The 23,857-nt window shown below is 50.0% G+C and overlaps 1 protein-coding gene across 4 annotated transcripts in view; it reads right to left on the bottom strand.

Annotated features, from left to right (window-relative positions):
• Positions 1-311: 311 nt before the first annotated feature.
• The window catches only part of CREB3L1 (cAMP responsive element binding protein 3 like 1), a 46,995-nt gene continuing 23,449 nt past the window's right edge, over positions 312-23,857 (bottom strand). The window contains exons 2-12 of one of the 4 annotated variants that reach the window (XM_049825664.1): positions 21,858-22,086; positions 16,870-17,030; positions 15,135-15,213; positions 14,023-14,183; positions 13,259-13,408; positions 12,396-12,454; positions 10,431-10,499; positions 7,930-8,029; positions 3,738-3,852; positions 3,009-3,255; positions 312-2,610 (exon numbers count right to left, since the gene is read on the bottom strand). In XM_049825664.1, the coding sequence (XP_049681621.1) occupies positions 2,574-2,610; positions 3,009-3,255; positions 3,738-3,852; positions 7,930-8,029; positions 10,431-10,499; positions 12,396-12,454; positions 13,259-13,408; positions 14,023-14,183; positions 15,135-15,213; positions 16,870-17,030; positions 21,858-22,086 (1,407 nt within the window). In that variant the 3' untranslated portion in view covers positions 312-2,573. Of the gene's footprint in view, positions 2,611-3,008; positions 3,256-3,731; positions 3,853-7,929; positions 8,030-10,430; positions 10,500-12,395; positions 12,455-13,258; positions 13,409-14,022; positions 14,184-15,134; positions 15,214-16,869; positions 17,031-21,857; positions 22,087-23,857 lie in introns of all 4 variants that reach the window. The other 3 variants (XM_049825662.1, XM_049825661.1, XM_049825665.1) reach the window with 3 other exon arrangements.

Below are 23,857 nucleotides of genomic sequence, written 5' to 3'. Positions count from 1 at the left end.
CACCTCATAAACTTTCTTCCATGATCTTCCTTCCTCCAAGAGGATGATGTTAGCGGTATTTTGGAGGGGGAGAAGAAACTGAGGCAGAACAGTTCTGACTTGTTCAGAACTGCAGAAGAAATCACAGTGCTGCTGGAAATAAAACATGCAAGTTTGCTTCTAGCCCCTGACACCGAGCGTGAGGTCCCAGCACTGTATCAATTCTGCACACAGCCAGGGAACGGGACAGTCAGGGAGCAGGAGGTGAGGAGCTGTGCATGTGGGCTGGCGTGACAACCATGCCTCAATGAAAGGACCCATCAACCCAGGGCTGATGCTGCATCTTTTTATTTTATTTTTATTTTGCTTCACTAAGCAAATGCAGAGCAAGTGATAGGAGGAGGGGAAAAGGTGGCTTGAAAAAACAAAACAAAAAAAAACCAAACAAAAATCAGGAGGGAAGAGGCAGCTGCTGGAGTATAAGGGGAAAGTGAGCTGCTAACAAGAAAGAAGTTCATAGATGCCAAGCCCGCACTATTTCTTAATAAAATACAATACTGAAAATAGGATCTGAGAGTCTCCAAAATACAATATCTTAAGGGATCGGCAATAATACAAAATAAGGTTCATTATGTACAAACGAGTTCTGCTCTTGGTCTCTGTACAACGGTGGGAGTGGGAGGCATGGGGACATGCTCGGTGGAAGTGTTGGGGTGGAGGAGGGCGTGCTTGGACCCGGCAGTGGTTCTTTGTGCTGGGGTGGAGGCGGAGGACGGGGAATGCAGTGGTATCTGGTGACCAGCAGGTCCTGTATGAACCTCAAGAAGAGCAGATCTATGCTGAAGGCCTTCCTCTTCCTCACCCCACTGGCCACGCATGTATGGTTGCAGTGTCCAAATTTGTCCTAAATGGCTTCGGGGGCAAAACCAGTTTTCAAAAGGGAGAAAAGAGGGATGTGAGGGCCCTTCCCTCGCTTCTCCCAGTCCTTGAGCAAGAGCCATCCCATCCTTCCTCTCCAGGGAGCCCTCTCCACTCCCAGCCTGAGTGGAGAGGTGAGGCTGGGGCAGTGCAGAGTGAGTCCAGGGTGCTTGAAGAGAAACAAGCCAAAGAGGAGCCTGCTGTGAGACCTGGCAGAGTGCACAGGGACTCCCATGTACAAACACGGGGCAACCTGCCACATCCCAGATCTCCAACACTCATGTCCCACTTTGTCCTTCCATCAAATGGCAGCTGAGGGAACGGAGCGAGGAGACACTTGAGCCTTTCAGCAGGGCTTTTGCTGGGGAGGAAGAAGGGTCAGAAATGGGTGTCTGGGTGCTAAAGAGGATGGCATAGGCTTGAGATGAGGTCATTTCAGCACCAAACTTGGCAAGTCTGGCCTGAAGAGTGGTATGGCAAGAGTTTGCTACTGTTGGTGCCAGCATTTAGAAAGAAGAGGTCTAAAACAGTCTTTGATCACCCTGGCCAATTCCAACATGCCACCTCTTTCTTGACAGGTACCTGTCACCAGAGATGCCAGTATGTCCTCAGTGGCTTTCACAACACTGCTGTGCACACGGAGGATGTGCGGAGAACGATGGCTATCCGACAGCCTTCCAATGGGCTGCAGTGCTCTCCTTGGTGGTTCCTAGAAAGACCCCATTTGGCATGAAGCAGAACTGGGGATGGAGAGCTGGGATGGGGATCGGGTTATGGGAGTGGGTTTCTCTCACCCACTCTCGAGGGGGGAGGCCTGCAGAACGGAGAGTGAGAAGGCCACTGACCTGGTTAGCACTGCACTGTAGGGCCCAAGCTAGGAACAGAAAGGGAAATACCACCCCTACCAAAGCAAGGGTGCCGAGGGTGGGGACAGGTGGGTGGTGGGGGAAAATTGTTCTCTATTTCAGAGCTCTGGTTGCCCAGAAGCTGCTGGCTAATTTCTGGTGGTTTATCTGTCTGGGATCTGTCTCCCCCACTCCGTTTGTGTGCAGATCTTTGCAGATAGTTGGCGTGGAATTTATGTAAGTATGTCCCTCAAGAGAAAACTAGAGCAGGAAGAACTAGGTTTTCTCTCAATGGAAGCAGAAGTATACTAACAGATGGAGGGGAAGGAATGAGCTCAAACTCTCCAGAGCCATCTCTCCAGCACCAGCATCACCCACTCCTAAGTCTCCCCAGGCAGGACAGTAAATCCAGCACTCTCTCTCTCCTTCAGGTGCATCTGATGTCGCCAAGGGGTACACGCCTGGGGACAGCCCCCTTGGTCTGGAGGCTTTGGGGAGTGAGCTGAATAGTTTGGGGGCTTCCCCTGATCTCCCTCCACTCCAAGGTGAGCCCACATCCATAGGGTAGTGCTCATTTAAGCAGGAGGTAAGGCCAGGAGAAGAGGGTGTCTCAGGGTTTCACCAGACATTTATTGCTGGTTCTGGCAGTCCTGCGACTCCCCTCAGAGAGATCAGTACTAACAGGGAGGCATGGGGGAAGGGGAGGAGCTGAACCCAAGGCCAGTTTAGGAGTGTCTGAATGCAGTGTCCTCTTCCGCCAAGTCCCCTCAGTTGCTCGGTGAGGAGGGAATCCTGCAATCAGACAGATGAGGCCTTGAGGTCCAGCAGCTGCTACAAGTATTCAGCTGTCTCACTGGAGCTTGTCTCCCTGAGGAAAAGAATAGACAAGGCATCAGGTGAGGTTCATTGCAGCCTCCTGTGCAAATTCACCTCTGTGTGCCCAGCTGGTTTGCTCTGACCAGGATGGAGCCCTTCCCCAGGGTACTGAATGACCAGCAAGCCTGGGACCACCTGAATCACCCAGTCCTCCTCAGCTCTATGCCAGTGGGACACTGCTTTATGGAGTCCCAAACTTTTACTCTAGAAAACAAACTTGGTTTTATGCTCCGTGCCAGCATTGGCCTCCTCCAGTCACTGCTCTTTAGCTAATTGCCTGTCCTAGGCACCTCAGCTGTCCTTAGCTTGCAGCAGAAGGGACATGCCTGCTGCTCACTCCCAGACACTATTGTGTGTTTTTCGCTTGGAGGGTGGCCTCCATCTGCTTACCTCTCACGGAATTGCTCTTTGAGATGGGTGAGAGTTGGGTCAGTTTGGTTCTGGTCAGGACCCTCCAGCTGGGATTTGCTCAGGTATTTGGACGTCTCGTGTGTCCTGGCCAAATGAGGCCTTCCCTCCTCAGACTGCCCTTTTTCAGCCTCCCACCCCTCAGGATGGTCCATGGTTAGGAAGGAGCTATAGCTCTCTTCTAAGGAGCCAGCACCCTCATCATAGAAAAGGAGGCTCCGTGACTGAACTGGAAAAAAGGAGATCATTGGTTAATAACAAGGACAAAGTCTCTTGCAATGGGCATGGGTCACAGTGGTGGTTTCAGCACATTCTCACACAGCTACGGCCTTGTCCTTGTGTAACTGTGTAGTAGGCCTGCTCTGCAGGATACCCACCTCCCCACAGTCTCAGGAGGCAAACGCTCCCCTGGACACACAAGCCTCTTCAGAAGACAATCCATCTGCCCTGGGACTTTTCCCTTGTGTTCCTTCTTTTGACACTTGTCATGTTTTGGGACAATGGTTAGCAGAGAACACCAACAGGCCCAAACAAGGTGCTGTTATCAGAGTTTGTACCACTGATAGGCCAGGAATCTCCCCTCACCAGAGCCCCAGCATATGCGGTAGGCACTGAGGGGAGGACACTACCCCTGAACCAGGAGTGTCGAGAGAAGAGCTGGAAATGGTTTGACAGGGTGAAATGGAGGAACAACATTAGACTCACTCTTACTAGTTGTGTAAATGTCTGGTGCTGGTGTTGCTTTCACTGTCTGTGAGGATGAAGAGAACTCAGGGAGACAGGGCATCAGGGATCCCAGGATCAGAACAAAGCAGAGTGCCAGCACCTAGAGAGGAGACCAGCACAGAGTTAGTGTCACTAGCCATGAGGGAACACTCCCCCCGCAGCACAAAACCACAAGGCTGTGTGAGAACATGTGGTCAGGCTGACAACCGGGTCGCTGTGGTCCCCCAGGAAGGGAAAGGGCTTGCTCTGCTAACTCTGCTGCAAATCTAAGAAGGGAAGCCAGAAGCTTCCTCATTTTGCTTTATTTGAAGTATTTCTGGTTCAATGGTGAGAACTTGCCTGTCTAGTTGATGAGAAATGGTAGAAGGCATAGCTGGGGAACAAGTTGAGACTCAACAGAAGGCACGAACTCTGCCTTGACCAAAGGGGACCTGACCATTGGCTCAGTAGGAGCTGTAGTGTGCTGTAAGAAAACAAGCTCACAGGGAGAAATCTGTGAGGTACCACAGCACATAGCAAAGTGAAGCTACTGTCCATGCAAGGACAGAAATGAGCAGAACTGTAGCCGCCTAATACCTGATAGCAAGGATGGAGAGTCCAAGGAAAGGGTTAAATTTATGCTTGACATGCATGTATACAGGACCATGTGTCCGTGCCTTCTGCTGTCAGGCAGATCCCTCAGAGCTACTGGGCAGTGATAAAAGGAGAGAGGCAGATGACATCTCCCTGGAAATCCCCCTCTGGTAGGTCTGCACCTGTCTGTAAATTCTGCTGTAGTAGTAAAGCTTCAGACTGATATGCCAGTGCTGATTGTAAGGGACTCTACAGAGTTTAGGGAACTACCAGTACAGAGCAAGAGGGGACACATGAGAAATTATACAGAGCCAAATGCTTATTACCTGAATACCCACGTGCCATGGGTTGTATATAACTAGCTACCACCAGCTCAGTGCTCAGACTGAGCAGTCAAAGAGGCAATGCATCTCTTGGTGATTTCTACTACCTACATGTAAACTAGCTAAGTTTGACCTGTGAGGCCACCTGTGGAGACAGCCAGCAATTGCTTGACTGCTTTTCAGAATAGCCATCTGTTTTGGAATAGCCATGCCAGAGTAACGCCCAGAAGCGGGTACAAGGTAATTTTGACCACCAGTGGAGTCCAGGAGATGTGGAAGATCAAATAATAGCACAGGGATACTATGTTATGTCAAGAGGGATTTTAATTGTCCAGAGTCTTCATGGCTGGTTTTAAAGTAAGGAAATGAAATGTGGACAGCATAGACGCTGTCTAAGCACATCATATCAGGCACATAAGGCATTTAGAACCCTTATTCCACAAAAACAGGGGAAAAAATAAATTCTGAATAGATGTTGCTTGGAATTATCACAGCCAAACACACAACTTCCAAAAAGGGGAGATAGCCCTGTGAAGCTTGCTCTTCTCTTCTAAAACAAAACAGGCTTTATGGCCTGGGAAAGAGGAGTATAGATAACATCTTGCTTTAATATGGCTTTCAACTCGGGCTTTGCAAACCAGCATTGTTTTCACTCTGTTTAGGTTCAGGTTAACTCTGACTGATATTCTGATTCAGTTCTAGTTCAAACTCTGTAACACTTCATAACAATAACTCTTGGTTTGACTCTGAGTACCATTCATCTCACAGCTTTTGACCATCTCACCATTTTGACCTCTTAAAAAGCAAGGGAAACTAAGCTAGGGGAAACTAAGCTAGAGGAAACCACTGCAAAACCAGTTGGAAAGATGGAGGCAAAATTAATCAAAAAAAGATGTCCTGAGAGCATAGTTGTCAAATGGTTCACTGTCAAACTAGGAGGAAGTAGCAGATGGAGTAGCAGAGACATCCGTTATGGCTCTGGCAAGATTCACCATTTTTAAGCTTGGCTTGGATGATGGACTGTATCAAATCTGCAGATGGGAGGAGACTACAAGCAGACTGGCTTTTGGTCAGGATTCAAATTCAGAATGCTCTTGACCATGGGGAGAAGTGGTCCAAGGGAACAGTGGGCAGATCCATACAGACAAATACCAGGACCTGCTGAGACCTGCGAGGTGGCAGGACTGATTAACAGAGGAAACACCACATGTCAGCGACTATGTGGCCTGGCAGCTGTTCTACAGAAGAGGATCTGGGAGTTAAAATGGAGCACAATGCGGGCACAAGTTGGTGTCACTTTGCAAAGGGCAAATCTCCGCTCAGGCTTTCTGGCTGGCTCTGTACCAGCTTTCAGGTGGAACAGTGTCCAGCTTTGGGCCCCATACTTCTGAAAAGATGTGGGGCAATCAGAGAAAATCTTGAAGATAGCTCTGGGAACAAGAATTGATTCAGTAACTCAACCTACAAGGGAAGACTGAAGAAATTGTGGTGATTTAGCAGAGCAGACTGAAGGGAGTTGCTCGAAAACAATAGTTTTCAAACATGTAAAATGCAGCAGCACAAAGGGAGGGTAAACTGATCTTGCTTACTGTGGGCAGAAGTTGTAATAGGCTTAAGCTGTTGCAAGGAAGATTGAGATGAGATAGCAAGAAAGCTTTATTTGTGAAAGATAACAATGCACTGAACAGTTTGCCTGAGGAGGCTGAGGACTGCTCATTGCTGGAGGCTTTCAAGAACTGGCTGGACAAATATCCGGCAGGAATGACACAGGGCTAAAAGAGAAGGATGCTCTGACCCACTCCCATGCTGCAAGGCATGATGAGTCTACATATCTGTTGTGATAAGGAGTGCTGTATTTGAAAATGGAAAATGGGAACTCGGAGGCCTTTGAGAGGAACTGGCCAAAGATAGAAAAGCAAATTACAAATTCCTGAAATGCTTCAAAGCTAGGAAGCCTGAGAGAGTGGTGTGTGGGCTGGGATGCCATGGAACAAAGAGAGCAGCAAGGAGAGATAAGACATTGTTGGGAAGCTAAATTAGGTATTTTATCAGCCTATAATGCAGGGAATGTCTGGAAGGCACCTCTTCTAGAATTGCTCATTTCAGGTAGTAGCGATGAAGAATAGAATTGCTGGGGGAGTGGGGGGGTGGGGGTGCTCTGATGAGCTGCTGCATTAAGGAGCAATGAGTCACTAGGCCCAGCTGGGTCACACCCGAAAATGTGGAAAGAACTTGGGAATGAAGCCACAGAACAGCCAACAGAAAAGAAAGTAATTAAAATCTGGTCTGACATGGGGGCAGCAAAGAGTAGCAAAAGTTTGAGCAGATTTTGAAAGGAAAAAGTGCTGGAAATTACAGAGCAGGGGCTCTGGAACGCAGGAAACTGAACCAAGAGCGAAAAACAACCCCTCCGGACACTGAAGGTGCTGAGAAAGTGGGGCAAGCCCTCACTATCTGTTTGTATTTCATGACTGTTAACAGTACAGAAGTGATAACTAGATACAGATAACTTTGACAAATTTGTCACAAGCAGCTACTCCAACAATCCTGCAAAGACATCACAGGGTTGAAGGTTATATTTTTACCATGGATCAGAAACTTTCCCTTGGCAAAAAGTGAGACGAAGAATAAGCAATTGACTATATTTATGGCCACACACTGGCATGCCCCAAAACTCTGCAGTGAAGCCAATATTGCTTAACCATGATCCTCCACTATGAGAAAGGAGAGGCAAACAGGGATTACCAAAACCAACAGACAAGCCTGAATCATTCTGGTTAATCAAAAGGGCAAGCGAAGAGAATTCCAGCTGGATTTAACAAAGCCTGATGTGCAGGCATAGCAAGAACAGATGCCATTTCTTGCTGATAAACACAAGGTAATGCCCACTGGGAGGAATACTTGAACTGTTCATCTGCCCTGCTGAGTTAAACATTGAGCATTACCAACTCAGCAAAAGAAAACTCTACCCATTACTATGGAAGCTCATTGAAAATTTTTGCTGAATGGCTGATAGCTAATGAAAAGGAAACAAAGTGCTGTTTTGCCCAAATAACAAGACAGTGAAAATGCAGGAATTATTCTAATGCTGTTGCATAAAAACCTGACACTACCGATGTATGTATGACACAGGGCCCAGCTCTGGTGACTCTAACACAAAAGGAGAGAGCAGATGTAACTGGCAACAGAGCCAGGCAGCAGAGAAGAGGGAACAAACAGGCAATCGACAAAGCTGTCTGGGGAAGCATGGTCAATAACGAAGATGGAAATGAAGCTTATACCATCAGACAGGTCCCGGTCTGCGTGGAAGCCATTTTGTAAGGTCTGGAGACTTTCCCAGCTACCAGAGCCTGCAGCTTCTGTAACTGCTGGAGCAGAGTCCTGGGACAGGAAACAACCCAAATCAAAACTTGATAAGGAGGTAGCAGTCAGTCAGTGATGCAAGAATACCACTACCCCCTTCATATTTTACCCTGATTTTCCCTTCTTGTGAAAACAAGTATCTCCCCCTTGCTATATCTCACCCAAGTTCTCCAACCAAACAGGCTTGGGAAGCAAGAAACAAATAAGGGTGAGTTTGAGATATAAAGTGTGCAGGAACTGTGGGAGGAACGCCCCAAGTTGCTGTTACGTTGAGGTAATGCCCTCTGTCTCCTCACCAGTAGATCCACCACAACCTTCACTGCAACCACCCACCACTGCAACCACAGCCCATTCATTTAGGACTCCTGGGTGCCTCAAAGCCCAGCTGGTCATCTCCCAGAGCAATGGAGAGGCAGGCTACCATGAAAACCAAGCTCTGGGATGGAGGCTGGACTCTGTAGTCAGGTCAGACATTGAGCACAGGCCTGCCTGCTCCCACTTCACTGAGAGACACACACTCTGCAGTTTGACCTGTGCCCCAAACCATATGGTAGAGAAAGAAATAAAACCCAGTTTTGATTCCCTCCAGCTTCTTCAGTCTTGGCAAACTCTGCAGAGGGATGTGGGCAAAGCCAAATCTTGAATTCAGCAATTAATTCACTCTCTGGCTGCCCCAGCTGGAACACGTGCTAAGGTCTCTCCGCCCCACTTAACTGAACGAGGGCATCAGCACACATAAACACAAAACGGAGGTAGGTGTGTTACTAAGAGTCACCAAACGCTTCACTGGGCTAGTGAAGAAATCTGGGATGAGGGAGACTACAGAGCACACAGTTCCCAAGGGCTGCAAATTACCGAAATGCAGACTACTGTATGTTTCCCCTTGGGAGCACTGACTGTTTTACACAAATATGTTTGAGCCTTTATAAAATGCCAGGTCCTGAAGCCAGGAGATTGCAGGAGAATCCCAGCTTTATCTCTTTCCAAATCCTCTTCTGCTCCTTGTACACGTGGAGAGAAGCACAGAGCGTCCCCCTGGCAGTGCTCAAAAACCAAACCCAATTAGAAAGAACACAATGTGTATTTTGAAAAAAAAAACCCCAAACAACTCTCTTGGCTTTTAGGCCAATCTCCTGATTTTGCAGGGTGAGGCTCATGCTTTTTCAGCAGCAGGGCTGCCTGCACTCCCAGAGAGGCTGGGCAGCCGGCTGTGCCCCATGGATGACTGCAGCTGGGCCGCCATGTCTCCAGCAGATGGGAGGCTGCAGCCACCTCAGGCTGACCATGCCTGACAGCCCCTGGTCACAGCACCAGTGGCTGGCCTGGAAGCTGGGGCCACAGCACTTGTGTCATGGATGGGAGGAAGGAGCGCGGCAGAGCCTCAAGGAGTACTCCATGAGCTGTAGTGGCAGAGGAGGGGTGGGTAGGGGGACTGGCTCTCTGGCTGTGGTTCTCCCCTTCAATTCGAGCTGGGGGTGATAGAAATGGGGATATAGAAAAGAGTGTCCTGCTTACCAGCCCTGCAGCTGACCCTGCACTTGCTCACACCTGCTGTACCCAGTAAGAGGGAGCAGAGCTGGGCCCTTCTCCAGCTTTTGCTGCCCATCCCCACTAAAGGCGTGGGAGTCTTCATTATTTGCTTCCAAGAAAGCAAATTCCCCTGGTGATCAGTTGGCCAGCTCCGCATTTTAGGAGCACAAGTGCTCACCAGATTCTTGGGCAAGGGAGCCAGGAGCGTGCTTTGGGGCTGTGGGAGTGGCTTGCTCCTTCCAGGTGAGCAGCAGCAGCAGAGAGGAGGGAGATTCTCCAGGCTAGCTTTGAAAGGGGAAGAGGCAGGGCAAGGCCTGGGGTACCAAATGCACGGGGAATTGCCCTGGATTTGGTGGGGGCTGGGATCTCTACCTTTATTAGAGGAATGGGCTTTCCCTGTATTCACCAAGTCTGTTCAGTTCTTTCTCAAGAGAAACCTGAAACAGTCATATTATGCCCAGGGCTTTGTATTCCTCCAAAGAGCCCAAGAACAGAAACAGTGGGTCTGAGGGGCTGGAGTGACAGGCCTCCCTCAGTGCAGCTGCCCTGCAGACAGCCAGAGGCCTGGAGGGCAACGGGGAGGGCAGCATGAGCCCAAAGGGCTGCAGGGAGAAGGAGGAAGAGACGTGAGAAACGCGCCTTCCCTCCCTCCCCTTGCTGCAGCTCGGCCTGGCCGTCCCAACACAAACATTCCAGGCTCGCTAACCAAACCCAGCTGCCTCACTGCTGCCACGGGCTGAAAAACAGCGCCTTGCCGAGCAGCGCACGTCCTGCCAGGAGCTGGGGGAGCCTGCCTTTTTCCTCTCCCCCCCCCGCCCCAGTGCTCCCCTGGCTTCCCTTCCTGCCCACCCCGCTCTACCCACAGACCATCAGGTCTAGCCCTTCTTACCTGTTTGCGTTTTCTAAGGTCTCCACTTTTTTCCAGAGTTCATTGTTTTCTGTTGTGTATGTCTCAACCCTGCGGGAATAAAACCCATAGCCAGTTAGTTACAAAGGCCAGACAGATAAAGAAAATTTAGTCCTTGCCTCTCTTGGGGTGTGGAGGCTCAGTGGCCTCATCCATCACTTGCAGATATGGTCCTGGAGCCAGATGTTCCTGGCCCGTCTGGTTGCAGCCAGCCCCGACAGACCAGAGATGAGATTGCAGGTGGACAGTTACATGTGACAGTTCCCAGTTCAGGCTTTCCCAAGGGCTGGGAGAGCCAGTGGCACCTGGTTACAGGCAGGTTAAGTCAGGACAGCCCCAGAGTTATGCAGGCATTTCCATCACTTCCAAACGCCCCTTAGGAGCATGGGAAAGGAACAGGGGGACAAATTCAAACCTCTCCCACTCAGACTGAGAACCTGTCCTGGGTGGGCGCCTTGCATATTGAAAACCAGGCAGTTCTGTGCAAATGCTGGGACAGCTCCGACTGCAGGCACTTGAGGGCAGCAGAGAACCTGCAGGCTCCCTCCCATTGCTTCGGAAGGGAAAGTGGTTAGGCTGCAGTTGGGACGAGGGAAGGGGAATGTCTCCAGGCCCGGAGGAAGGCAGGCCAGGGACACAGCCTGATCCTGCTGAAGGTTTCCAGCACGGCCTCCGAATCAGGCGTTCCGTGTAAAAACTGGGCTTGCAGCAAAGGTGTCAAACTGAATGGTGAAGGGCCCAAGTACAGGTTTTGACAAACCAGCTGTTACAGGAAGCCAAGTTGACCAAAGACTTGTTCCATTAAAAAAATTCACTGAATACTGCTTTTGGTTCACATTTAAACCTGGCATTGTTTGAAAGCCATCTGTCACAGCAATGCGCTAGTGTAACAAACCGCTGAGTACATACAGGCACCACAGCCACGTCTGGGGAAGAGGCCCAAGCACAGAAAGCCCTGGACCTGCCACTTGAGTGAGGCCAGCCAACTCCCCAGGCCCAGCTTGAAGGATCTGGGTGTCAATGTGGGATACTAGCTGGAGGTGATGTGCTCTGATGCTTGGAGACACACATGCACGCTGAGGTGCTGCTTGTGGAAGGGCACAAGAACTTGAAGGTGCCTTGAGTCATCTGTTTCTATTCAGCATTTCTGCACACTTACAGAGGATAAACAAATAGCATCAGGGAGAAGAGTTAATTAAAGTTGGGTTTGGGGGTTGTTTTTTTCCATTTTGCTGATCTCAGGTGGTGTTAATAACAGGAAAGATGATGGTATTTAAACAGAAATGTGAATTTGCACCTGGATCCTGGCATTCTTCTTTGCCTGGGAATGCCCATCAGGGGCTGCTAGTACAGAAGGGATCACAGGATCAGGCCCTCAAGAGTTTTCTACCCTGTCAGTGTCATGTGATGTCACCTTAGGCCTATGCCTGCCATAAATGCAGGACCTCAGGGTTGCAAGAAGAAAAACAAGCTCATGCAGGGAACAGTGGAAGGGGAGGGAGTGTGGGGAATAACTGTAGTGCAAGGTTTTTCTTGCTATCAAGTACTTCTGTGTCCACCCTCACGGGAAGAGAGGGGAAAAAGCCATGGTCAGTACTCTTAGAGGGCCTGCTGCTTACGGGATAGACAAAATATAAGCAACTTCTAGTGGGGAAACATGACTCTTACCCAAAATCCCACCTTGTTGGCAGCCAAAATGGCCTGTGCTCTGCAGGGGACCAGCCAAACTAAGCAGTTGGAAACACAAGGTTTCTAGAGCAATCTTTATCCTGCAAGAGGATTTCTAGGAGGGAGGGGAGTAGGGGCAGGATCCCAAACCAAACTTCTGTGCAGCCAGCCTTGCAAGGAATCATACTCTTTGAGCAATCCAGAGACAAAAGTACTAGAAAGGGGGACTGTGCATGGACAGGGCTCCTTTTTCAAAGGTAAGACTGAGAAGAAACTTACTTTTTCTCTAGACACTCCACATATTCTTTCTTCTTCCTGCGACTCTCCTGAGCAGAGATCTGTGAGGGGAGCAGCCATCAGAGAGGAGTCAGTATCATAAGCCTCTAGACATTTCTTTGTGGCTCCCTCATCTTGTCTGTTCCCTGCACACACAGCACCCTAAAGGTAAATGGGGAAGTCACCTTCCAGTCTACCATTCCTACTGGTCTCCAGGCCAAAACTGGGAGGGATGGATGCTGTAGGTATGCAGCCTTCTTTGGCCTGTAGGCCACAACCATTTGTTGCAGTATGCCTGATCCCCTTGCTGCTGAGAGCATCTTCAGGGTTGCTTTGAACTCCTCTGACTCACATGGGTACGTGCTGTGGCCATCCAGGCAGATTCTGCCCCAGACCACTTCTGAGTCACTGGGTGACTAATTCAGGGTCTCACCATTTCTCCCATGGGATGCTTTCTAATCACAGTCTAAAGTCTCACAGCCTCTGCCTGGCTAATGAGGTCTGTGCATCACCCATCCTGCACCACACAATGGCTCTTGTTTCCCTGCCCCCACAGCAAGGCCTGACCAGGCTGGTTTGTCTGATCCATGATGCCTTAGCTTGCGGGCCCCATCCCAGGCCACACACTCCCAGGAGCTGGGCTGGAAGCCACACTTCCCAGACATGGCTGCATGCACAGCATGCATGCAGAGATGCCCCATGGTACCATTTCTGTGGGCTGGGCAGCTTGTGCCAGTGTACCAAAGGCAGGATCCCACCTTTTCTGAGCTGCACTGCAGCTGAGTAGGTAAGGGTAACTATAGCACTGGTCAACTGAGGATACTCTGGAATCATGGGAACTCCATGGTTACGTTTTTTACAGTCACCTTGTTCTTGATTTTCCTCCTGACCCTCTTCAGTGCTTTCTCCTCTGCTTTGGTGAGGGGCAGCTTGGTAGGAATGGGGTAGCCCTCGGCAATCAAGGTGCGTTTCTCCTCTTCAGTCAAGAGCAGTGGGCCAGAGGTCCCTTGCAACTTCTGAAACACACAGAGAGCAGCCATCAGCATCAGCAAGGAGTTCTATCCCAGTGATCCTCCTTAAAGCCCTGCAGAGCAACGAGGGGCTCAGTACAAATAGATGCAGGGCAGTGCTCTTTCCTGCTCTCAATGTGATCCTGGGGGCACAGCTCAGCAGCTGTCTTCCTCTTTTACTTGGCAGGGCATCTGCTCCTTCACGGTGAGGCTGGCTACACACTTGCACTACATGACCCCGCCAAAGAACCTTTGGGTGATGGTTAAAACACAGTCTGGTTATGGGAATTCTCAGTTATTCCCTTCTCTTCCATTAACCTCCTCAGAAAGTCCTCCAGTGCACAGGCCACTTGCCAAAGTATGGGGTGAAAGACAGCACTTGCTAAAACAAGGTAGCTGCTGGTAGGCATTATGCAAGACTCATTGTGGTTCTCCTCACTCCTGTGAGCACCATCCTGTCCCCACATCCCTGTGCTAAGACATCACATTGCCCTGCCAGCTCATTTCAGCTGGGAGACCTTAACAAGGGCAGGATTCTCCACATGAGCCTCATAAAGCCTCCAACCCCCTCTGAGCACCAAGGAGCCCTGTGTCCCAGTGACATCCTGCTGCCTCCTTACGTGTGGTGCTGTGAGGAGAGGTGAGGAGGAGATGGCAGTAGAGGAGCGAGCAGCAGGTCGGGCTGGGCTGGAGGGAGGCAGGGACCGGGGACTTTGAGATCCATCGCTGTCACTGCCGTGGCTGCTGGGTGGAGTTGGAGGCATCTGCACCAGGTCATCTACTGCAAAATAAGGAGATCAAGTCAATGGCTGTCATGTCAGCCTGTTCATACAGAAATGGGGCCCTGAGTAGCAACAGAAAAAGGCACTGCCATAACGCAGGACTGAAAGGAGCCGGTGATGAGTCTCACAAAACAGGGGGGTCTGAGAACAAGGCTGGACTGAGCACTGCCTAAGACAGAGGTGAGGCTGACCTCAAATGTGCTAAACTAGGAACTGCAGGAGTCAGAGAGCTGGCAGGGGCTTTGCCAAGACACTGAAGGTGTTTACAAAGCAATAAGGTACTCCGGTGTCAACCAAAATGGAGTACAAAGCCTGTGATATTTTGCTCCATAGCCTGTTCACAAGTACAGGAAGCTCTAGAAGAGAAGAGCTCTTCCAAAAGCAGCACAGGGTTTGCACACTTGCCAGCACACTTGATCCAAAGGCGCTCCGGTCACTCAGTTGGTTCCCAAGCACTTGAAAACTGTCCCCACTTTGTACTGGAGAGCCCTGGGGGCCTTAATGGAGGTGGGAATATGCCTAAGAAATGTCTTTCTGTGGCAGTGGGAGTTCCTATAGCGCTTTCATTTGTGCATCGGCAGATTTTCAGATGCTTGGGTTTCTTTCAAATTAAACTGGATCCTGAATTTCCTGACTTTAGATGGTTGTTTTTGGATAACACTACAGTCTCTCTGAGGATTTTAAAGGCACTCTTGCATATTTCCAACTCTGAAGTAGCCTGTTTTGCCTGGGAGTCCCTGTCTGAACAATTCTGTGCCTGGCTGCTGGACCAGACACTGAACTGAGTTGGAACAGTGCAGTGCTCACTCCTCTATGGGTCTGTGCCCCAGTGCTACCTTGTATGCGCATGGCTCTGCTCTCAGGTGCTGTCTTTCCTCCCTGTATAGTAATGATCTATACCTGAGTAGCATAGAGGGATATAAGTTGACCAGCAAATTCTATCTTCTTACCTGCAGGTACATTTAGAAACTGGTTCACCTCTTTGGGTTCAGCTTTGATCACAGGTGCTGGAGTCATTTCTATGGGAGTCTGTGGAAGAGAAGCAGAAAGAGCGCTTGGATGCTGCCACCTCCCCTACCCAGAGGGCTCCTACCAGTTCTGTTCACAGCCGCTGCTCCCCTGCTCTCTGCCCTGCTCTTACAGCTCTGCCCCAAAGCAGCCTCTTACCACACATAACAGAAACCAAGAGTCCAAACATAAGCTCCCTGAAGTTTCTGTCACTGGGCACACAGAGTGCAAACACATGTTTGCAGAGGAAGAGGCAGTGGCAGATGGATATGCTGCCAAGCAGTGCACCGAGTACCTCCAAAAGGGAGATGACTTTTATCCTTGGCAATTCTTCCCTTGCTAGACCCAGGCAGTGCAATTTAAACCAACCTATGCATTACCATGGGAAGTCCCTCTTTGATCTGCCTTCATTAGAAATGGGAGTATAGAGGTTGTACAGAAACAGAAACAGAACAAACCCCCTGTCTTGCTCACATGATTTTCACCAGGGCTGCTGGACAGCTGTTTCCAATCAGAGGGGACTGAGAGTTAAATAAAGAGTAGATTTATTCCCATCTGGGCTCTGCTGCCCCTCAGCTCCCTGGCTCGCCAGCCCCCAACCCACCATAGGCTGGGGGAGTTTTTACACTAAACAGACACATTGCAAACTCCTCCAGACTGTAAACACAGCTGAGAGAGCACCACAGTACGGCTGCTGAGCACACACAGCAGAGCTTCGAGGGCACAGCAAGTTCAAGCTGTGTAAATAATGAAGGAAGTTTGTGCACAGTTTTGGCTGGAAGTACCCATTTGTTTTGGATGGTTGCTTAAATGGGAAGATGCTCAGCATGAGTGAAAAAAGGAAGTAAACCCCAGAGATGCTTTACTGTTATCTACTGAGCTGCTACAAGATAGCCAAGGTCTGTGTGAGACTGGTTGGATCTTCCCATCCAACACAGCTGGACTCAAGGCCAGCCAAAATGAGCCCCCAACGTATACCCACGTACTAGTGGCATAAGTGAGCCTCCTTCAGGCAGACTTCTTAAGAACTTGGCCCCTTGTTTATTAGAAATAGTAATTCCTGCTGCTTCATAGAAAAAAGCAAGCAGGACCTGGAGTGGGACCTCCATTTCCATTGAGCAGCTGAGAAAAGTGAGAGGCCATATGATAAGCCCAAGGCCATGAAAAAGACAGTGGCAGAGCAGGGGTCTATACTCAGGAATAGTGGTGTCACTGGCATCACATTAATTGACACTGTTTGCTAAAAAATGAAGATAAGCCAAGAGTGGCTATAGAAATACTGGCAGATTGGATGGTACAGGCCTCCAGCACGTGCAAGCTTAAAAGCCTTTGGTTTTTGTGACAAGGAAACATGGTTGTATATAACCGAGATTGTAAAGTCTCCTGTGCTGGAGAAAACCCTCCTTCCACCATTTTCTCTGGAAGGATAAGCTGTCTTGTAGCTTCACTGCAGGGATCAAGCACAGTTCTAGCTAGATCAGGAGTGCTGCTCCTCTGACTGCCATTTCAAGAGGAGAATGACAAATAATGAAGTATCTGGGCTTTGTATCACCTTCTCCTGTCTGTCCAGCGGCTAAACCACCTAGCAGGACCCTGCAGTCACATGGCTGGGTCTGCATCACCAGGGGTGCCACTGTGTGAGAGCCCAGGTTCCCGATGGATCTTAGATGGGCTCACCTCCTCGGGGACTGGCAGTCTCTGCAGAGGGTTGAGGTTCAGCACTGGTATGGAGCTGGCAGCTAGCTGGGACTCAGGCAGGTCTAGAGCCAGGTTCTGTTCCTGTTTCACCATGATGGAGCAGAGCTTGGGCCCCAGCGACCACACTCCATTCTCCAGCTCTGAAACATGCACAACGTGAGAGTCAAACTCCAGCAAGAACAGGACAAGAAAAAAAAAAAAGCCATGCAGACAGCTTCCCCCTATTTGGGGAGGCTGCCTTTCCAAGTTTAGTACTGTCACCACACAAGCATGTGCAGGCCCACAACACAGAGTACAAAAGGGAATGAACCCCCAGCGTGCGGGGAGCAGACGGGACAGAGTTAGAGGAATTGTGTCTCTGCTCTGCTCTGACTGTGCAGCCCGAGCGCTGGAGGACAGCTGCAGAGTTTCTTCCCCCAGTGGTGTCTCAGTCTGGTCCTCTGGAGCTTATTTATATTTAGAGCTCAGTGAGAGGAGGATGCTGCGCTGTTGCTCCTTAGGCAGCATGGCCAGCATCACAGAGCCGCCAGGTGTGTTACCAAGAATAGCACCATCTCTGTGCTAGAGAGCTGGCGAGAGGGCAAGCACGAGGACAGTGAAAGGCTGACAGCGCTGCTCTGGCCTCCCGCCGATGTTGTGCCAAGTACCAGAGCTTTGTTGCATGACAGGAGAGGAGGAAGGTCCATTTTTGTGGAAGTCCAATGTGGCACCTGCTTATGAGGCTGCTCCCATGGCTGCTCCCCTCAGTCTCACCTCCAAGGCTCCTTCTTCCACCTTACGCTGCTCAGGGGGACTGCTGCCTACAGCCATGCCCCACTGCTGTTGATTGCTGGGACAGAAACAGCAGCAAGGGAAAGGAAGTGTCTGAAGAGAACTGAATGGATCTGTGTGGGCACGCTCCCCTTGTCCCCTGCTTGCTCTGTCCTGTGCACATCTGTGGTGTGAGCCTGGCTTGTCACTGGAAGTAGAGATCCTGGGAGGTGGGATTCAGGCAGTGGTGGATAAGCTGCAGCTCAGATGGAAAAACAACACGCTAGGCAGGAGAGCTGCCTGGGCTCTGCTCTGAAGTTTTGGTCCCCTCATTGCTGTTCAAACACTTCAGCCTGCCAAAAAGCAACTCCTAGCTGGCCTGGAGCCTGCATCTTCCTCCTTAATCCTCATCCCTTCCCTTCCCCTTTTTATCTGACAACCAGAAATGCATTTAGCTTGACACAGGACAGACTGTTGCTAAGTGTGTCACCAGACAGCACCCCAGTTGGCTCAACATGAGGCCACAGTCAGGCTCACTCCCTGACCCTTCTGCACTGCTCTCTGCATACAGCACTCACAGACCCAGGGATGTTGCCCAGCTGTCTGCTGCTCAAAGCAACTCTGCAGTGCAGGTCTCAGTCTAGAAGATGTCCTAGCAAGAGGAGAGGGCAAGAAAGGTCCTTCTCAGTTCCAGAAAAGCCTGCACAAAGAAGAGCACAAGCAAGCAGCTGTTCATGCGGGAGCTGCCATCTGAACTAAGGTTAAAGGTAGCTTAACATTGTCTTTGCCCAACTTGGTCTCTGTTGCCCTCAGGAGAGGACAGGGCAGAATCCTGCCTCTGGCTTTTGCTTGGACACAGTGGTGTTAAAGCTTGAGCAAGAATTGTAACAGTTAACACAGTGTTGCCCTTGCCAGTGGAATATGTTCTCTTCCTGTCTTTGGTCTAGCACCCCTTATTTTGCTGCCTAGATAGGTCTCCCCAGGAGAGGCTCATTCCTCCCAGCTCCCTGTGTGACCGGACATCTTCAAGCACAGACACGAGTTCCTGTGGCTGCTCCATGCGTGTGTGCGCGTATCAGCTGTGTGCACTGCTCTCAGTGCTGCTGGATCGCTTCCTAGAGCTTCCCACAATGCAGCGGGGCCAATGTCATCAGGCAGCATCTCAGGCAGGGGTGCACTGCACAGCCATGACAACAGAGAGGCTGCTGAGCAGACAAAGACTGAATTGCATTTTCTCTGTCCCACCAAGGACACCAAACCCAGAGCTGGTAGTGAAGTCCCCATACCAGTTACCCCTGATATGCAAACAAGACCTTTCTGATGGAAGGAGGCAAGGCGTTACATAGCCACAAGTGTTTGCAGCCAGAAAACTTGGACTGACTTCTTATGCCTGATTACAGCCTGCCACAGAGATGAGGGACCTTGCGGATTCTTCCAGTCTGTCACACTGCTCTAGGCAAGTCCAACTACACCTGTGTCAGTCCTGACAGATGGCTGTCTGACTTGACTTTACCCCTCTGAAAAGTGACGAAGAGCCCACAGCTTCCCCCATTAAATCTTTTCTATGGTTTCACTATGCCCACTATGGGAAGGTTTTGTCTACTGGCTAATCTGAAGTTCCCTTACTGTGATTTTAAGCTTCATCTTCCTCATCCTCCCTTTCTGTTGCAAAACACTACATTTTGCTTTTTCTCAGAGGCATAGGGCATCCTCTGTCTGGGAAGGCTGCTGCTGAAGGAAGTTACCAGACAAGGGCGAGCAGACCACCAAGGGCTCTCCCTGTTAAGACTTGACTCAGGGAGAGAGCAGCCCCCAGTGCTGTCAGTCCAGACAGTCCAAGGAACAGACACTCAAATAAGTATGTGCTGTTCTCCCACTTCCTGTCTACATTCTGACCCTGCTCTCTTTCCCACCCTTGGAGATTTATCTGGGGAGCGATTGGGTTACAGAATCAGAAACACATAAGCCATCAGAGGGTCAATGAGGGACTGAGGAGGAGGCATTTTGTGTGGACACATCTATGTTCTACTGCCTGAGAGAATGTTTCAGAGGTATAGCCAGTCTGTAACCACTACAGAGTTCACTGTATGTTGGTGGGTGAGGCATGCCAGGAAGCTCATCCTCTGCTCTAGAGACTCTGTACATAGTGGGAAGAAGTATGGCTGAGAGATATTCATAGCTGCCCTGGGCTGAAGAAGTGAGGCAAAGAGCAGTGAGGAAGCAGGACCTGTACAGGAGTGTGGGCACTAGTCCGAGGCTGGTCCAGCACCCACTGTTCTGCACAGCCCTGGCTCCCCCTGCTCCTGGCATCAAATCATGCCCTGCAGAACTGAGGGCTGGTACTGAGAACCAAAGCAGCCGGTCCATATGCGCAAACCATCTGGAAAGCAGATTCCACTGATAAGCAGGGTCACAATGCACCCAGTGGCTTGCCCTAGCTGACCCGTGTTAGTGGGAACCATGTGGGAAGGGGCAGGATTTGGAAGTGTTTTGGAGATCTGCAGAAAAGCTGGAATAAAGCTGATAAATAGCAAGCCTCAGACAGCTCCAAGCCTAGACAGAGCCTGGGCATTCCTGAGGAGCTCTGCAGACCAAGCAGAGCTTGCTTAATGTTAAAGAAAAGCCATTCCTGGGTAATTAATTTGAAGTGAATGTCTAAGAGGACTGAGACTGGATGGAGTTGTGCCAAAAGGACTGCACAGCATTGCAAATACTGGACCTGACTCAGGGCTACACTAGAATATGACTCGCATCCAGTTATGAGCCAAGATAGCCCTGGAAAGATGGGTTGAATTATCCCGCTGCAGGACTGGGTGCATAGATACCCCTATACCTGCCACATTAACACTAGGCCTTACTCCCTGTATAGGCTGATCTGCAGTCTCAGAGAGCAAGTGTCACGTCCATAGGTCCATCTCAAGCTCTCCTGGGTTATGCACTGTACACCCTGTGCTGGCCTCTGCCCAAGGATCAGTGTCACACTCCATTCAGTAGAGTCATGGTCTTGCCTTGGAGACACTGCAGCTGAAGCAGGGGCATGTCCAGACACAGAGGAGGGGAGCAGAAATGGTAACAACTGTCTCAGAGAGGAGTCCCTGAGGTAGCTTCATGCAGGCAAACTTCATTTCACTGCTTTCTGCAGACTCATGCTTTTGCTTCTCTCGTTCCCAAGCCTCATCTCCTCCTATTCATTTGCAGGGGCAAAATAAAGATGTGTTTATGCGCTCATGCTGGTTTGTTTTTTGTTAGTCATCCAGTTGCCTGTTTGGGCTGAGTGCCCTTCAAGACTGTATGGGGGTTAAAGCTAAGGAAAAAAAAAAAAGTAAATGGAAAGCTGCTTTGATACTGAGGCAGAGCTTGCTCGGCCTGCCATAAGCCTCTCTCCCAGCACCTCTCTGAGTGGCCCCTAAGGAACCTGGCACCAATGGCTGTGCCCTTTGCAGGGACCAAAGAGGCAGTGGAGGCCAGCTCCTCTCCTCCTGCCTTGGCATTTGTACCAGAGAGCTGGGATCATTCTTGGCCATGAGAGGGAAGCCTCTGTCCCAGGTCTCACTCTCACTCAAAGGAATGGCTTTCTTCTGTGTATACTGAGCCTGTGCCACTGCTTTTTCAGGCAGCCTGGTGTCCATCAGCTGTTGGGACACCCACACAGTCCCGCAAATTACAGGACTCTCTGCAAGGACGGCTCTAAAAATATCCAGCCATCATAAATTATCCTGAAATGAATTGTTTTAAAAATAGGTTTTGAAATGACTGTTCCTCTCTGTCTCCTGCTAAAAGATCTGCTGGTAAAGAAGCCACTTAGCTTTCCACATGTACCAGCACTGGTTGCAGCCAGAGACTCATGCTTCCTATATTCAAGCCAAAACCCTGCTGCTTGATGCCAAAACAGACCTGGATCTAGGGCATCCACACCCAGGTTTGCAGGGTCCTAAAGTGACATTGCCTGTTGCTTGCCAGAAGCTGGCAGCACACCAAACCACAACCAATTATCATCCTCATAAATAACAGCCCGGCAAAGGAGCAATGTGACTGTCAGAGCACAAACTGAAGGAAAAAATGTGGGCTGTATTTGACAACGGCAGATCAAATTCTTGCCTGGATTAGCCATGCGCAGGCCCAAGGAATAGCCAGTTTGTCCTTATATATGGAAGCCAGCCAGAGCCTCTGCTAACAGATGCGCCCAAAGCTGTGCAGTGTGCACATCTCATGCTCACCGTTAGCATTATCTTCAGTCTTGACAGGCACAAGGGGGCTCTGGGGAGCAGAGTCTCCACTGAGGGAGTAGCTGTGCTCTGCCTGGATGCCTGGAGTGGGTGGATCCAGGTCCATGTCCAGCAGTGGGTTCTTCTCAGCCAGTACTGGGTCATCGAAGAAACTGCTGAAGAGGTCGTTGGAGAAATCCTCCATGTTGTCGGAGAAGTGATCCAGGTTCTCTGAGAAATGCTGAGGAAAAACAAAGGGAGAGAGTATGTTAGTGTCAACTCCAAGAGGGATCCGAGAGCCTTCCTCTGCACTGAGAGCCAAACCTCAGCAACAGCCCTTTTTGGATGGGAAAAAGTAGTTCCTCTCCCTTGCCTGCATCTGTTTCATAAAAACACCTTGAATTAAGATAGAAAGGGCCATGGTGCTGTACATCTTCTCTGCCTGTTTATCCATGCCACAAACACTCATGAAACTCTTCTATGTTCTCACATTTCCCCCTTCCTCTGTGGGTACCTATATTTGGCTTCCTAGCATCATCTCACTGTGACAGTGAGCTGAATAGAGCACACGGCAAGAAATCCCTGTGATGACAAAATGCAAGTGTGGCAGAAAACTGTGGTCTTCAGCACCTGTCCTTGGTGACAGACACTTTCTCATGTTCTCTGCCAGCAGCAATAGGCACTCTGATGCCCCAGAGAACATCAACCCAGCTGCTGATTTCTATCAGAGAAAAAAGATCAGTTGGATCAACATAACAGGAAGGCCCCCTGTTGTATTTAATTTCCTCTGGGATTTCACAGCCCCTCTGTGGACCATATGAGGCTGTCCTCCAGCCAGATAGTGCCTGTGAAATTCAGCTCCCCGATGAAGTTTAAACACTACAGATGGGCTGTTAACAACAAACAATCATTCTACTAATCATTCCAGTAACAGTCAGTAAATCTGGCCAGTGCTGCTGCAGAGCTGGGCTCCTGATGCTACAGGGAACCTGTTTCCTTTGAGGCATATCCTCCTGTTCAGAAGTAAAATCACTAACTTTTCCATTTGCTACAACAAAGCATTGGTTGGGCAGGGAGAAAAATGATGGTTGCCAAACACCAGCTGAAAAATTATCCCATTTGCTGGCAGATTGAGGCTTCTGGCTCAGGGAGAGGAAAGAAAAGACAGATACATTCAAGTGACTATATTACACAGACGGAACTGTGTAACTTAAATGAACTGGAGAGAGCTCAGCAGAGTCAGACTGGGTCCCCCCCGCCTGGAAAAGCATCTGGGTGGGCAGAAAGGCATTGAAAGCAGCGTATTGAAATACCAAGAGCAACAGGGTATGGATGAGAGAGAGTGGGAGAGAGCACACAGGTCCTAGAGTGGAGACATGAGTGCCAAAGGATTCCAGTGTGAGAGCTGAGCTCAGGAAAGAGCCTGGCTCCTAGAGGAGCATGGGGTGTGTGCAGTTTTTTCTTTCCCCAGTGCTAGGACTGAGGGAGGAGTTGGCCAGAGGACCCCGGATGCTGTATCCTGCAGGTTCCTGCTCCTCCAGGAAGGTATATTTGTTTTACCTGAGCACCGTATCACTCTGTCAACATTACGCTGGCTGTCAGAGGGTTGGGGTGAGGCTGGAGAGTGAAGTAGGCTCCAGCTGAGCAGACCCAAGCTTCCCACCAAGTGGGGGAGGGAGACGGTGAGCTGCAGCGATCTCCAACATGCCCTTCACCCTCCAACATCATCCCTCAGCCACTCAATTTAAAAACATGCCCACGGAGCATGCTGGTAGTGGGGGGGAGTCCCTGCCACTTGCATTGTGCCTAATACGAGGTTTCTCTTCCTTTGCTTCCTTCCCACTTGTCCTGTCCCCCCACTGCCTGGAGTGACAGCCTGACACACCACCATCCAAGGCTCCCCTGGGAGGGCAGACACTGCATGTGCAGGTAGATGAAGGCACACTCATGCTAAATCCCAGTGTTGAGGCCCTCCCTGGGATGTCTGGGCTGAAGTTTTCTCCACTTGTTCC

This window comes from Accipiter gentilis, chromosome 22 (assembly GCF_929443795.1).
Source record: "Accipiter gentilis chromosome 22, bAccGen1.1, whole genome shotgun sequence".
NCBI lineage: Eukaryota > Metazoa > Chordata > Aves > Accipitriformes > Accipitridae > Astur > Astur gentilis.
The sequence above is the reverse complement of the archived record's forward strand: the minus strand, read 5'-3'. Positions and strand labels throughout refer to the sequence as shown.